The sequence below is a fragment of the Suncus etruscus genome, chromosome 4 (genome assembly GCF_024139225.1).
Source record: "Suncus etruscus isolate mSunEtr1 chromosome 4, mSunEtr1.pri.cur, whole genome shotgun sequence".
NCBI lineage: Eukaryota > Metazoa > Chordata > Mammalia > Eulipotyphla > Soricidae > Suncus > Suncus etruscus.
This window is the reverse complement of record NC_064851.1, coordinates 119,390,232-119,404,976: the sequence shown is the minus strand read 5'-3', so window position 1 is coordinate 119,404,976 and position 14,745 is coordinate 119,390,232. Positions and strand designations below refer to the sequence as shown.

At 35.6% G+C, this 14,745-nt stretch overlaps 1 protein-coding gene across 1 annotated transcript in view; it reads right to left on the bottom strand.

The window, feature by feature from the left end:
* The window catches only part of LOC126007198 (probable ATP-dependent RNA helicase DDX60), a 139,540-nt gene that overhangs the window by 69,234 nt on the left and 55,561 nt on the right, over window positions 1-14,745 (bottom strand). Inside the window, 4 exon segments of the mRNA XM_049772674.1 lie at window positions 387-542; window positions 1,339-1,505; window positions 4,017-4,269; window positions 7,244-7,401. Coding sequence (XP_049628631.1) covers window positions 387-542; window positions 1,339-1,505; window positions 4,017-4,269; window positions 7,244-7,401 — 734 coding nt within the window.

The window sequence follows — 14,745 nt, the reverse complement described above, 5'->3', positions numbered from 1 at the left end:
AATTTACTATAAATTATACTATATTTGTTATAACATTTTGGTGACAGGTAGGTACAGCACAGAATATCACTTTTGAAATTGCCCAATTTTTCTAGGCAACTATTTTTATCTGAAAAAATAGTTTTCAAACAAAGACAGCTGGAAGATGCTTCACAATATGGAGGTGAATCCATTAAAACATCTTTAAGAGAATAATTAAATGGATGAAATAAAATTTTCACTTTCTTTAGGCAAGAAAAATGCGACGTTCAAACATTTTTAAAGATGAATAATTTTAAGCTCTGACAATAAATTCATGGCAAATATAATATATATAATACTACAATAGAAGCTTTTGAGATCACATTTAATAATAGAATATAACTTTTGTTTCATTTGCATCTTACCTGCCATGTATCAGGAATAAAATCCTGGACTCTGGGGTCTGGATCTTTTCTTTCATCTCGAATCAGATAATGACCCATGTGCTGTAGCTGAAACCGAACTGCCCCCATCCCAACTGAATATATTTTATTTTTCTTCTTTATGTCATCTTCTGCAACCTATGTTGTTTTAAAAGTTAATCTTCAAAATCATTCTATTATATCACTAAAATAATTAAAATACAACCAAAGCTTTTCATGATAAAACATTTTACCATGTGGTTAGTTTTATACTAAATATTGAAATGTTTTTACCAATGCTATCATTTTAAGTATGAATAAACTAGCATATGGCACATATCCATTTTCAGTGGTGCACATCTGAAACTCACATGTTAGAAATTCAATTTAAAAAACACATTGGGGCCGGAATGGTGGTTAAGCGGTAGGGCGTTTGTCTTGCACGAGGTTGAACTAGGACGGACCGTGGTTTGATTCCCTGGTGTCCCATATGGTACCCCAACCCAGGAGCGATTTCTGAGCATGTGCATAGCCAGAAGTAACCCCTGACCTTCACCAAAAACCCAACCCCTCCCCCCAAAAAAACTTTGGGGGAAGGAGCTAACCAAAACACTTTCAAATGACATTATGGTTCTTATGTTACAATCAAACATAGTTAAAGATAGCCAAACAACATGATATGATTTTTAAATTCTTTTTTGCTAGAATTTTGCTAGAATTTAGTACAGGATTAACTTTAAGTGTCTGCATTAAATATCTAATATCTACTCTGTTTTTTAAACATTTATCAAACTTTACATATCTTAATAAACTTTTTGTAACTGGATAACTCATAATTATAAATGTAGAGTAAATATTTTCTGTAAAATAATCTCCAAACATGGTGTTTGAAAGATACTTTATTACTGTATCCAATAATTAATCATAAAAATGGAGCTATTCTGAAAAACTTTACCTTTGTTGGACATAAAGAACTTGCCAATTCATCAAAACCTAAATAAGTCAGACATTTGGCTATGAGCTTCTGATCTTCTTCTTGCAAAAGTTCTGGATATTTTTCCAACAAAGAGTAGATCCTTTTCATCATTTGAACAGCTATATTTAAATCTTTTTTGGTTTTACCTGGGAAGAAACAAAATAGTAAGCTTATTTCCAAAAAATAAATTTGGTCATCAGACATTAGTCAGAGAGTATATCAATCTAAAACTTATGACATTCATGCACGACCTCAACACTCGTGTAGGTTGTGGGCTATGGAAAACTAAATAAAATTAAAATGTAACTGTATATACTTAATTATCTCCATGGATTATTGAGAAAAGTAACTTTAAGTATTGAAGAAACAAACAATCTGTGGTTCATAAAGAAAATAAGACTGTTGAAAGTCAAAATTGTATACATTTTTAAGGAACAACAATTATTTTTTCCACCGATTATGTTCTTGTGTCCCCTACTTTGTTCAATGAAAAATATTCCATGTTTTTAAATACCCAAATACCCAGTTAAAGCAGCACTTCTATAGTCATACTTATTATGGGATTTAGTAAAATCTGTGGAGCTTTACAACTCATACTAGTCTAACTGCTAAATAGATAATACTTCCCCAATTCTTTACTTTCAAATGAGTCCTTTATTTCTTCCCCAATGTCAATCCTTTAATATTTATGATACTATAGTTGTTTGATTCTACCTTTCAGCATTGGATTATTGGAAGAATACTGACAACATTCCAAAAATGTTGGACATATATTGTCTATTTAACAAATATTATAAAATATATTGAATTCTTCTAAGAAACTTCAAGAGAAATTTAATGCAAAAATTGTATCCTTAAGGATATTTCAGTTCACTTAGAATATAACAATCTGTAACTTGCCCAGACAAAACTGCCAAATAGAGGTATTATCTAAGCTCAATTACTCAAGGAACACTTTACAGAAAAATATTCTATGGAATAAATTTGGTGTATAGGTAGAAACTAGACAGATGGAAAATAAGGATATCTGTGGCAAATATTAGCTTTCTGCTTCACACATTACCCAGCACATCACACATCACAGATTCCTTTACTTTTATATAATTGGGAGCTACGGTATTCTCAAGAATTCAACATTTTCTAGCTCTGCCAGTATTTAAGTGCTAGCTAAAAATATTTAAACAGAAGTTTTTTTCATGTCTAAGAAAACTTCTTATGAAAAGGAAACAGAACTGTAATGGGATATTTTGCCTGCCTGCCTTCTTTTTTCCTGGTATTGAGTAGAATTTGTATACATTTGGTTATGTGATATTATAAATGATACTGGTGATGCCACAGTAGCTTTACACTAATTATATATGAACTTTATTAAGTGAATAAAATTAACTTCTTTTTTTTTAATCTAGAAGAGCAATTTTGTTTTTTTAATTATTATACATCTTTATTTAAGCACCATGATTACAAGCATGTCTGTAGTTGGGTTTCAGTCATAAACAGTGCAACATTCTTTCTTTATATTGTGACCTACTCTTTAAATTTTGTCAGAGAAGCCAACTACAAATCCTAACACATAACTTGATGGGAAAGAAATGTGCCAGAGAGATCTCTGGGATCTCTCTGGGTCAGAGAGATAGCATGGAGGGATTGCTTGGCCTTGCATGCAGAAGGACTATGGTTCGAATCTTGGCATCCCATATGGTCCCCCGAGCTTGCCAGGAGTGATTTCTAAGCCTAGAGCCAGGAGTAACCCCTGAGCACAGCCGGGTGTGACCCAAAAAAAAAAAAAAAAAAAAAAAAACAAAAAAGAAATGTGCAGGCTATGTCTTACTCCTCCCACCATGATGGAATCCACAGTGAAAGGAGGGCTTTTCTTGAGCTGGTTGAAATAAGCAGAATGACATCAGGGAAAAAGAGCCTCCAATGATCATGAGTTAAATGGATTCACGTGTAGAAATATTCAAGATTGAGAGATACACATCTTTGCTCAGAAGAATTGTTGGTTTGGTGGGCTGGTCCTGATCATTTCATATATTAACTATTTCCATGACTCTGCCTTGTCTTATTTCTCCTTTATCTTCCATTTCTAGTCTCCTCTTTTCTGCTGGAGAAATTGCAGAGCAAAGCTCATGGAAGCTTCCAGAGCTTTTCAAAAAGCACAGCATGCTTAGCAAACATGATAGTTTGTAAACCAAATATTTATACTTTGAATATAAATGCTTAACATCAGATTCTTCCTGGTAATGTACTTTATTTGTTGGGTTCACAGCTCTGTAAGTAATTGTTTGTATAATATTGCTATATATTTTTTAGATCTCTTTCATCGTTTATTAATAAAATATAGAAAATAATAGCTAAAATAATTTTCCAAGAATAAAATTAAAAAATCTGTCTAGGTTTATAAAAAACTTCACATCTGTTATTATTACATATTTTAATAGGATCCAGTGAGATAATAGAGTGAGTATCATTCTTGTCCATTGCAATTGGCTGACCCAGTTTTTATCCTTAGTATCACATATGGTCCCTTATGCCCCTCCTGGAATGGCCCTTGTGTAAGTCCTGAGCACTGCCAGATAGGAACCAAACACAGAAGAAAAATCCGTTTCAAAAACAAATTATATATTCTTCAACTTATCAAGAGAAAAAGAAACATATACCTTCCCCTTTACAGTGTTCTTTCCATTCTTTGAAACATGCATTCAACCCTGACATTTCTGCTTGAAATTTCACTGAGTTACTTTTACATGATTTCATAAAATCTTCCAGCATCTCTATCCCAGAGTTTAAATTTTTCTTCATGCCCTCTTCAATAGAAGCTGACAAATTATCCCATTTTTGTTTTTCTTTTTGTTCTTCCTTGGCAAATAACTTCTTCTTATTCTCACTAACAATGATTTGAGCCTTGGTCTCCTACTCAAGACAGAACAAAACAATCATAAACAAGATTTAAAAATTGCAAGATGACATGTCAGTAATAAGAAACTGTTTTAAAATGAATACTGATTATTTTCCTCACCACCCCATTCTTGTCAGGCATAAATTTAGCCTCACTATTTATTTCAAAACATTACAAGTTAATAAATTAAAAACTTATGAGAGTTCAATTCAATAATTATAAATCTCTAGAGATGATTTCTAAATTTCTGAATAACGTACACTATAAATAGAAGAATAAATGTTGAGGTCAAGAGGTGATATATACCTCTCATATGTAAGATCCAGACATTCACCCCCTACTGTATAACTAATTATGGTATAAACATAATTGTATAATATAAACATATATATATATATATCAGTATATTTTTTTGGTTTTTGGGTCAAACCCAAAAACCACTTAGGGGCTACTTCTGGTTACGCATTCAGAAATTACTCCTGGCTTGGGGGACCATATGAGACACGGAGGGATTGAGCCACAGTCCATCCTAGGTTAGCACAGGCAAGGCAGATGCCTTACTGCTTGCTCCACCATTCCAACCCCTGATATAAATATATTTTTGAATTAAAATATAAGATAAATACCATAAAGTCATGTTTTTTAAGGATCCATACACTGGTACCTGCTATACTTCCTAAAGTTGGTTTTACAATTCCCATTTCTCTACAGTCACCTCCATACTCTCTACTGTCTTTCAAGATTTGGGGCTAATGGTCCCTTCCCTAATTCTCTCAAGACTAAGTCATATGTTCCTCCTATGCTGTCATTTTACTCACGAAGCCCTTATTATATGACCTGTAATTGAGATTTTATTTATCATAAACTCATCTCTAAATTAATTTTTTTAAGATGGGAGTGTGTCTGGGCCGAAGCAATGGTGCAGAAGTAGGGTGTTTGCCTTGTACATGGCTGATGCAAGACAGACTTTGGTTTCATCGCCCAGCACCCTATATGGTACCCAAGCCTGGAGTGATTTCTGAGCACATAGCCAGGAGTAACCCCTGAACATCACTGGGTGTAGCCCAAAATCAAGAAAAAAAAGAAAAAAGATATGAGTGTGTCCTAGAATTATATATGCCCCACAAAGAAACATTCAGTTCTCATTTGTTGAGTAAATTAGGATTGATGAAGGAAGTGGAAGAAAGAAGTAGACACAATGGACTATATAAATATAACTGATGTGCTCTAGCAAGTTAAACATTATCAATGAAATTAAGCATGATACTGTAAGCTAGAAATTGAGTGTCTATATGATCCAGCAATACTGCTTCTAAGGATATACTCCAGGAGCTCAAAAAATCCAAAACAAAAATGTCTTTTGCACTATTATGTTCATCACAACTCTATTTAAAATAGCCAGAATCTGGAAACAACCCAGGTTCCCAACAACAGATGAGTGGCTAAAGTCATTGTGGAATATTATTATTTCCATTAGGAAAAAATGAAGTCATGAAATTTGCTTATACATGGATGGCCATGGATATTCTTATGTTGAATGAAATGAGTCAGAGGGAAAGGAATAGACATAGAATAATCTCACTCATTTGTGGGATATAAGAAAAAATCAAGATAGTATGATAATAATATCTATAGACAATATTGAGATAAGGGTCGGGAGGTTGGGGCCAGGATAGGAAGCTTGTCACAAAGAGCAGTGAGTGTAGGTAAAAAAGGGTCTACTAGGATAATGAAAATTGGAACTGATCACTCTGGACAAAAAAAATCAGTGCTGAAAAAAAAAGAAGAAAGTGACATGCAGGGCACCCCTCCATTATCAATAATGCAAACCACAGTGTTAAAAAGAAAAGAGAAAGACAGTGAGAGAAAGAAGCAAATTGCCTACCCTAGAGACAAGTGAAAGTTGGGGATGGGAAACAAGAGACTTCAGTGGCAGGAGGGGTGTGGTGGTGAAGGATGGTGTACATTTTATTAATGAAATTCAACAATGAACAGTTCTGTCACCATGATGCTTAAATAAAGCAATTAATTTTAAAAAACCATCATACTAAGACATTTTTGCTGCATTTTTTTCAACTTGACTGCAGGTAATTAGAAAATGAATAGTTCATGGAGCCGGAGTATTGGCACAAGCGGAAAGGGTTCTGCCTTGCCTGTGCTAGCCTAGGATGGACCGGGGTTCAGTTCCCCATCGTCCCAGATGGTCCTCCAAGCCAGGAAGGAGCGATTTCTGAGGGCATAGCCAGGAGTAACCCCTGAGGATCACCAGGTGTGGCCCATAAACCAAAAAAAAAGAAAAAGAAAAAGAAAGAAAGAAAGAAAGAAAGAAGGAAGGAAGGAAGGAAGGAAGGAAGGAAGGAAGGAAGGAAGGAAGGAAGGAAGGAAGGAAGGAAGGAAGGAAGGAAGGAAGGAAGGAAGGAAGAAAGAAAGAAAGAAAGAAAGAAAGAAAGAAAGAAAGAAAGAAAGAAAGAAAGAAAGAAAGAAAGAAAGAAAGAAAGAAAGAAAGAAAGAAAGAAAGAAAGAAAGAAAGAAAGAAAGAAAGAAAGAAAGAAAGAAAGAAAGAGAGAAAGAGAGAGAGAGAAAGAAAGAAAGAAAGAAAGAAAGAAAGAAAGAAAGAAAGAAAGAAAGAAAGAAAGAAAGAAAGAAAGAAAGAAAGAAAGAAAGAAAGAAAGAAAGAAAGAAAAGAAAAAAGAAAAAGAATAGTTCTAACTTTCCACCCAATAAAGATAGTAGTAACTTAATAATTGCATACTGTGAAAATATTTATAATTTAGGTAAAAATCTTAAAGATAACTATTACATACAGCATTGCATTACGTAACAATGACCCTATTTATCATTTTATCTGGAAATTAGGCATTCTTAGCAAGTAATTAAAATAAAATTTACCCATATATAAAAGGAAAATATACAGCATAGAAACTATCAATGGGATTGAATAAACATCACATTAAAGTAAAATATTATGAAAGAATTTATAGAACCTACATGTGCCTTTTTGCTCTTGGGTGCCCCAAAATTCTTTGTCTTGGTAGTTTCAGTTACAATGTGTTTTGAAGAAACAGATTCTAAGGAATTTCCATAAAATCGCTGAAATACATTGTATTTTTGATAGCCTCTAAGAAGTTCAGGATCTTTATATTTTTCTGAAAAAGAGAAGAATATGTGATACTATCACATTTTTCAATAGTATTCTCACTGATTCCCTATGTCCATCACTGACATATATACACTACTTTTTAGTGTAAAACAAAAAATTAAGCTACTAAAAAATCATTTTAGCCCTTGCTTTTCTTGGCTAATAGAATAATTTCATACCTCACTATGTGACAAAATATTCTTTACTTGTATTACTATTAAAAACAAATATAAGAATACTGCAAAATATAATATTTGGGGTATTGTCTTCATCATGTATATTAGGAATGTTTCAAAAATAGAAGCAGACAACAACAGATTTGGACGTTTTGTATCACTGGATAGGGAAATTCATAACTTGAAGTGGTTTCCATCAAAAAACTAGAAACAAGCCTAAAGTCTGGAGAAAAAGACTTAATAGTGTAATGTAAACTGGATTGCAAACTGTAAATTCACTGAAAAGTAATTCCTAAAAAATTAAAATGAAAATACCATATGAGTAAGCAATAACATGCATATGCAGTTACTCAAAGAATATGAAAATAATTCCAAAGAATATTTTCACGCCTCAGTTCTCGTGTTTTGTTTTGTTTTGTTTTGTTTTTGTACTGTTTTGTTTTTGTTTGAGGGCCACACCCAGTGATGCTCAGGGGTTACTTCTGGCTATGCACTCAGAAATCGTTCGTGGCTTGGGGGACCATATGAGACATCGGGGGATGGAAGCGAGGGACATTGGGGGATGGAAGCGAGGTCCATCCTAGATCAGCTGTGTGCAAGGCAAATGCCCACCCTACTGCTGCTCCACCACTCCGGCCCCCATCCCTCAGTTCTTAATAACATTATCCACAAAAGCCAAAATAGGAAATAAATCAATATGCCTGTAGACAGACAGCTAAACGAAGAAGTTGAGGATATATAATAGACATATACGGTGGACTACTACTAAGTTAAAAAGATGTTAAAAAAATGTTAGAAAGGCTTTCACAAAAAAAAAAATGTATATAATTTGAGATAATTACTTTAATTCAGTGGTGGGCATCCTTTTTTTTTTCAACTGAGCCAAATCTTGCCAAAACCACGATTGTAATTTATTTTTAGAGCCACATTTTTAAAACTGAGGGCAGCAGAGAGAGGATGCTGCCTCAACGCTGCAGCGCCACACAGAAAATCACGCCCTCCCATACCACATCCCCCCCATACCACATGACCCAACTGGAGCTGTGTGGAGCCGGCTGCCGGGGCTGCACACAGGGTGCGCACTGACAGAGGCTAGGAGCAGAGTCCTGCCTGACTCCTGGAAAGGCCGTCCAGCACACAGAAGAGCTGCACTAAAAAGTGTAAAAAGCTGCATGTGGCTCGTTAGCCTCAGCTTCCCAACCACTGTGTTAAGTGAATTAAATTGAAAATATAAGGGGCCGGGCAGTGGCGCTAAAGGTAAGGTGCCTGCCTTGCCTGCACTAGCCTTGGACGGACCCCGGTTCGATCCCCCTGTGTCCCATATGGTCCCCCAAGCCAGGAGCAACTTCTGAGCACATAGCCAGGAGTAACCCCTGAGCATTACCGGGTGTGGCCCAAAAATCAAAAAAAAAAAAGAAGAAAAAAAAAGAAAATATAAACCAACTACCAAAAGTTTCCACTTATATGAACAATATAAGTAATTAAAGCATATGAACTGGTATGGTAAACAGTAAAAAACAATCAGGCACTGTGGGGAAAAAGAAACATGGTCATTACTAGAGGGACAGGAAAATGTATGATAAAATTATTTTGATATATAATAGCTCTCTAAATTTGATAGTAAATGTGATGAGACTTATACATATAAAGGTGTGGCACTAAAGTCAAGAAATCTATTGTAAAGCAATAAGAAATTAACAAATTTTTAAATTAAATTAATCATTCTTATTTTGGGCAAGAGTTTCATAGCTGAGAAAAACTTTACTATGATAAAGAAATCCAGCCCCACAGTTAGCCTTCACAATCATGCCCAAAGAAAATTATAATATTCACATAAAAGGAATGACTAAGTTAGTTTTTCAATGTTTAAATATATACATGCATTAAAGCAAACCCCTTTAAATGCTAATAAGTGATCATCTAAAGTAGCAGTGGGAAACATCAGGTTAGGTCCACAAGCCATATAAAGTTCATAAAATCAAGGGGTCAGACCCTGGTTTATGGTAAGATGAATCCATAAGTTTCTCATAGGTTTTCTGGGGCAGAAATGCTGATATTGTATAGTTTACAAATGATGTGATAAATACCCAAATAGCCCTTGACACACACAAAAAGGCCCCGACCCCTGGATTCAAATTAATCTATTCAGTTTTGAAGAATATTAAAAGTTCTTAGCAATCTTCGAAGTATTGTACATGAACATTTTACTTATATGTACTCTGAGAATCTTCTGAAACATTTTTGTCAAGTCAAAAGAAGGAAGGCATAGATAGGGGAGATTGACAGAAGGAAATAAAGAAAATATCCCGATTTTAAATCTCTCTATATCTCTATTCCTGGTTTATAGATCTTTCACAATTCCAACCACTCTGGGCATGAAGGCAAATTAAAAAGATGGCATTTCTTTTTTTTTTAATCATATTTTATTTAAGCACCTTGGTTACAAACATTATTGTGGTTGGGTTTAGGTCATGAAAGATGATACCCCCCCATCACCAGTGCAGCATTCCCACCACCAATGTCCCAAATATCCCTCCTCCCCAACCTGCCCCCGCCTGTACTCTAGACAGGCTTTCTATTTCCCTCATACATTCTCCTTGTTAGGATAGTTCGCAATGTAGTTATTTCTCAAACTAAACTCATCACTCTTTGTGGTGAGATTCATGAAGTAGGCTGTAACTTCCAGCATTCCTCTCTTTTGTTTCTGAAAATTATTGCAAGAATGTCTTTCATTGTTCTTAAAACCCACAGATGAGTGAGACTATACTGCGTCTTTCTCTCTCTCTGACTTATTTCACTTATAATAATAAATTCCATTTACATCCATGTATAGGAAAATTTCATGACTTTATCTCTCCTGATGGCTGCATAATACTCCATTGTGTATGTACCACTGTTTCTTTAGCCATTCATCTGTTGAAGGGCATCTTGGTTGTTTCCAGAGTCTTGCTGTGGTAAATAGTGCTGCAATGAATATAGGTGTAAGGAAGGGAATTTTGTATTGTGTTTTTGTGTTCCTAGGGTACATTCCTAGAAGTGGTATAGCTGAAACATATGGGAAACTAATTTCCAGTTTTTGGAAGAATCTCCATATTGTTTTCCATAAAGGTTGAACTAGATGGCATTCCCACCAGCAGTGGATAAGAGTTCCTTTCTCTCCACATCCCCACCAACACTGCTTGTTCTCATTCTCTGTGATGTGTGCCAATCTCTGGGGTGTGAGGTGGTACCTCATAGTTGTTTTGATTTGCATCTTCCTGATGATTAGTGATGTGGAACATTTTTTTCATGTGCCTTTTGGCCATTTGTATTTCTTCTTTATCAAAGTGTCTGTTTATTTCTTCTCCCCATTTTTTGATGGGACTAGAAGTTTTTTTCTTGTAAAGTTCTGTCAGTACCTTGTATATTTTGGATATTAGCCCCTTATCTGATGGGTATTGGGTGAGTAGTTTCTCCCACTCAGTGGGTGGCTCTTGTATCCTGGGCACTATTTCCTTCGAAGTGCAGAAGCTTCTCAGCTTAATATATTCCCATCTGCTAATCTCTCCTTTCACTTGTTTGGAAAGTGCAGTTTCCTCCTTGGAGATGCCTTTACTCTTAATGTCATGAAGTGTTTTACATATGTGCTCTTTTATATACCTTACAGTATCAGGTCTGACATTGAGGTCTTTAATCCATTTGGATTTTACCTTCGTACATGATATATTAGCTTGGGGATCTAAGTTCAATTTTTTGCAAGTGGCTAGCCAGTTATGCCAAAACCACTTGTTAAAGAGGTTTTCTTTCCTCCATTTAGGATTTCTTGACCCTTTATCAAAAATTAGGTGATTGTATGTCTGGGGAACATTCTCTGAGTATTCAAGCCTATTCCACTGATCTGAGGGTCTGTCTTTATTCCAGTACCATGCTGATTTGATAATTATTGCTTTATAATACAGTTTAAAGTTGGGGAAAGCTATGCCTCTCATATTCTTTGTCCCAATGATTGCTTTAGCTATTCGAGGGTGTTTATTGTTCCAAATAAATTTCAGAAGTGTTTGATCCACTTCTTTGAAGAATGTCATGGGTATGTTTAGAGGGATCACATTAAATCTGTACAATGCTTTGGGGAGTATTGCCAGTTTAATGTTAATCCTGCCAATCAATGTGTAAGGTATGTGTTTCCATTTCCGTGTGTCCTCTCTTATTTTTTGGAGCAGAGTTTTAAGTTTTCTTTACATAGGTCCTTCACATCTTTACACAAGTTGACTCCAAGATATTTGAGCTTGTGTGTCATTAATTTGAATGGGGTTGTTTTCTTAATGTCCATTTCTTTCTATTATTATTCAAGTATATAAAGGCCATTTATTTTTATATGTTAATTTTGTAGCCTACCACCTTGCTATATGAGTCTCTTGTTTCTAGAAGCTATTTTTGGTAGAGTCTTTAAGGTTTTCTAAGTAGAGTATCATGTCATCTGCAAACAGTGAGAGCTTGACTTCTTCCTTTCCTATCTAGATTCCCTTGATATCTTTTTCTTGCCTAATCGCTATAGCAAGGACTTCCAGTGCTATGTTGAATAGGAGTAGTGAGAGAGGACAGCCTTGCTTGTGCCAGAATTTAGAGGGAAAGCTTTTAGTTTTTCTCCATTGAGGATAATATTTGCCACTGGCTTGTGGTAGATGGCTTTAACTATATTGAGAAAGGTTCCTTTCATTTCCAGAAGATGGTTAGCTCAACTAGCACCCTAAATGCAGCTGAAAATATATAGGTCAATTCTGGTCTTAGTATATTTGACTTCAAGAAATGTATAGCTGGAGAGACTGAAAGGATCTCTGTTGCTATGCCTAATTCTCTTCTCTTTTGTCTCCTGAAACTCTCCTGAGGAGGCCAAGAAAAACCCAGCGAAAACTGTCTTCTAGAGGTGCCACAACAGACAGGTACCCTCTTACTTTGTCTGTGAGGCGAGAGGTGTTTGGCCTCTGCTGTGTGCATAGCAACAGGGAGAAAGACTGAAAGGATTTCTGCTGCCTTCACCGATTACTCTTCTCTTCTGTCTCCTGAAACTCTCCTGAAAAGGCCAAGACAGACTTAGCAAAAACTGTCTGCTATGGGCGCCACCACAGACAGGAACTTTCTTGCTTTGTCTATGTTGGCAGAAGGTGTCTGGCCCCTACTGTGTATGTAGCAACAGGGAGAAAGACTGAAAGGATCTTTGTTGCCTTCTATATTTCCTTCTCTTCTGTATCCTGAAACTTTCCTAAGAAGGTCAAGAAAAATGCAGCTTTGCTTCATGGATGTGCCTTCTTTCTACCTAATGAACCTCACCATAACATGTAGAAAAAAATCACACTGCAGCATGATAATGGGGAAACCCTATAGGCAAACATCTTGCACAGAGATCAAAGATGATAGCTCTAATGACCCAAAACATACCAGCCACCTAATTAATCTCTCAGTTAAGGAGTTTAAATAGAAATAAGGAGAATCCTCATAGGAATCAAAAAAAGCATAGATCAAGCTGAACAAAACACAAAGATAGAAATCAGAAAACTCCAAACTAAAATAACAGATTTGAAAAACACGATAGTTTGAACTGGAAATGCCAATGGAAAAACTACCCAGGGTAAAAGCAGCTGAGGACAAAATCACTGAACTGGAAGATGAGATGCAGAACAACTCTGGAAAGCAGAAGAGATTGGAAAAGAACCTTAAGGCAAATGATCAGACGATAAAAAACTTTACTCAAAGAATGTGAACTGATGAAAATAGAAGACATTTATAAACTCAACAGAAACAACATAAGTATCATTGTAGTCCCAGAGGCCCAGGAAAAAATCCCCAGGAAGAATCAAAGGCAAATACATCATCACAGAGAAAATTCCAGAGCTAAAGACTGCATGCAACCAAATTCTGCATTCCTGAAGATTACCAGCTAAAAGAGTCCCAAAGAAAAGCATCCCAAGACCATCCTAGTCACAGTGATGAATCCCACAGATAGAGAGAGAATTCTGAAAGCAGAAAGATCAAAAAAGGGAAATTACATATAAAAGAGCATCCTTAAGATTTACATCAGACATGTCACATGAAACTCTTAAGGCCAGAAGACAGTGGTGGAATATTGCGACTAAACTGAATAAAATGGAGGCTTCACCTAGAATACTGCACCCAGCCCTACTCATATTCAATTTGAAGGAAGGATACATAGCTTCACGAATAAACAACAGCTCAGATACTTTACAGATGCAAAACCAGCCTTGAAAGAATAGCTGAAAGGTCAACTTTAAGACAAGACAGACCAACAGACACACCAAACTTATACACAAGATGACATTAAATCCAATGACAATCATCTCCTTCAACATCAATGGACTAAATGCACCAGATAAGAGACGCAGATGGCTAAATGGATCAAAAAGATGAAACCAACCTTCTGCTGCCTACAAGAAACACACCCAAATAGTCTGAACAAACACAGATCAAAATCAAAGACTGGAGGAAAATCATCCGAGCAAACAAAACACTTAAAAAAGCTGGAGTGGCCATATTAATATTAGGCAACACAAACATTAGACTCAAAAAAGTTGTAAGGGACAAAGATGGGCACTTTGTATTAATTAATAGATATGTGCAATAGGAAGAAATTGCATTAATAAACATATATGCACCCAATGAGAAACCAGCAAAATATCTAATACAATTTTTGTCAAATTTGAAAGAGAATATAATAATAACACAATAATTGTGGGAGACCTCAGCACTGCCCTGTCACCACTTAATAGGTCAACCAGACTAAAACCCAACAAAAATATACTAGTCCTGAAAAGAGAAATGAAAGAAAGAGTCCTAGTAGTTATAAGTAGGACACTCCATTTCCAGAAACCTGGGTACACATTCATCTCCAACGTACATGGGTCATTCTTCAGGATAGACCTCATGGTGGCACATAAAGCATACCTCCATAAAATTAAGAGGATAGAAATTTTGCAATCTACATTCACTGATCACAAGGCCATGAAATTAGATGTGAACTACAAAGGAACACAAAAGAAAAACGTTAACACCTGAAATTAAACAGCCTACTACTAAAGAACCAGTGGGTCAGAGATAAAATCAAAGAGGAAATCAAAACTTTCCTGAAAACAAATTACAGTGAAGACACAAACTATCAGAATCTATGGGACACAGATAAAGCA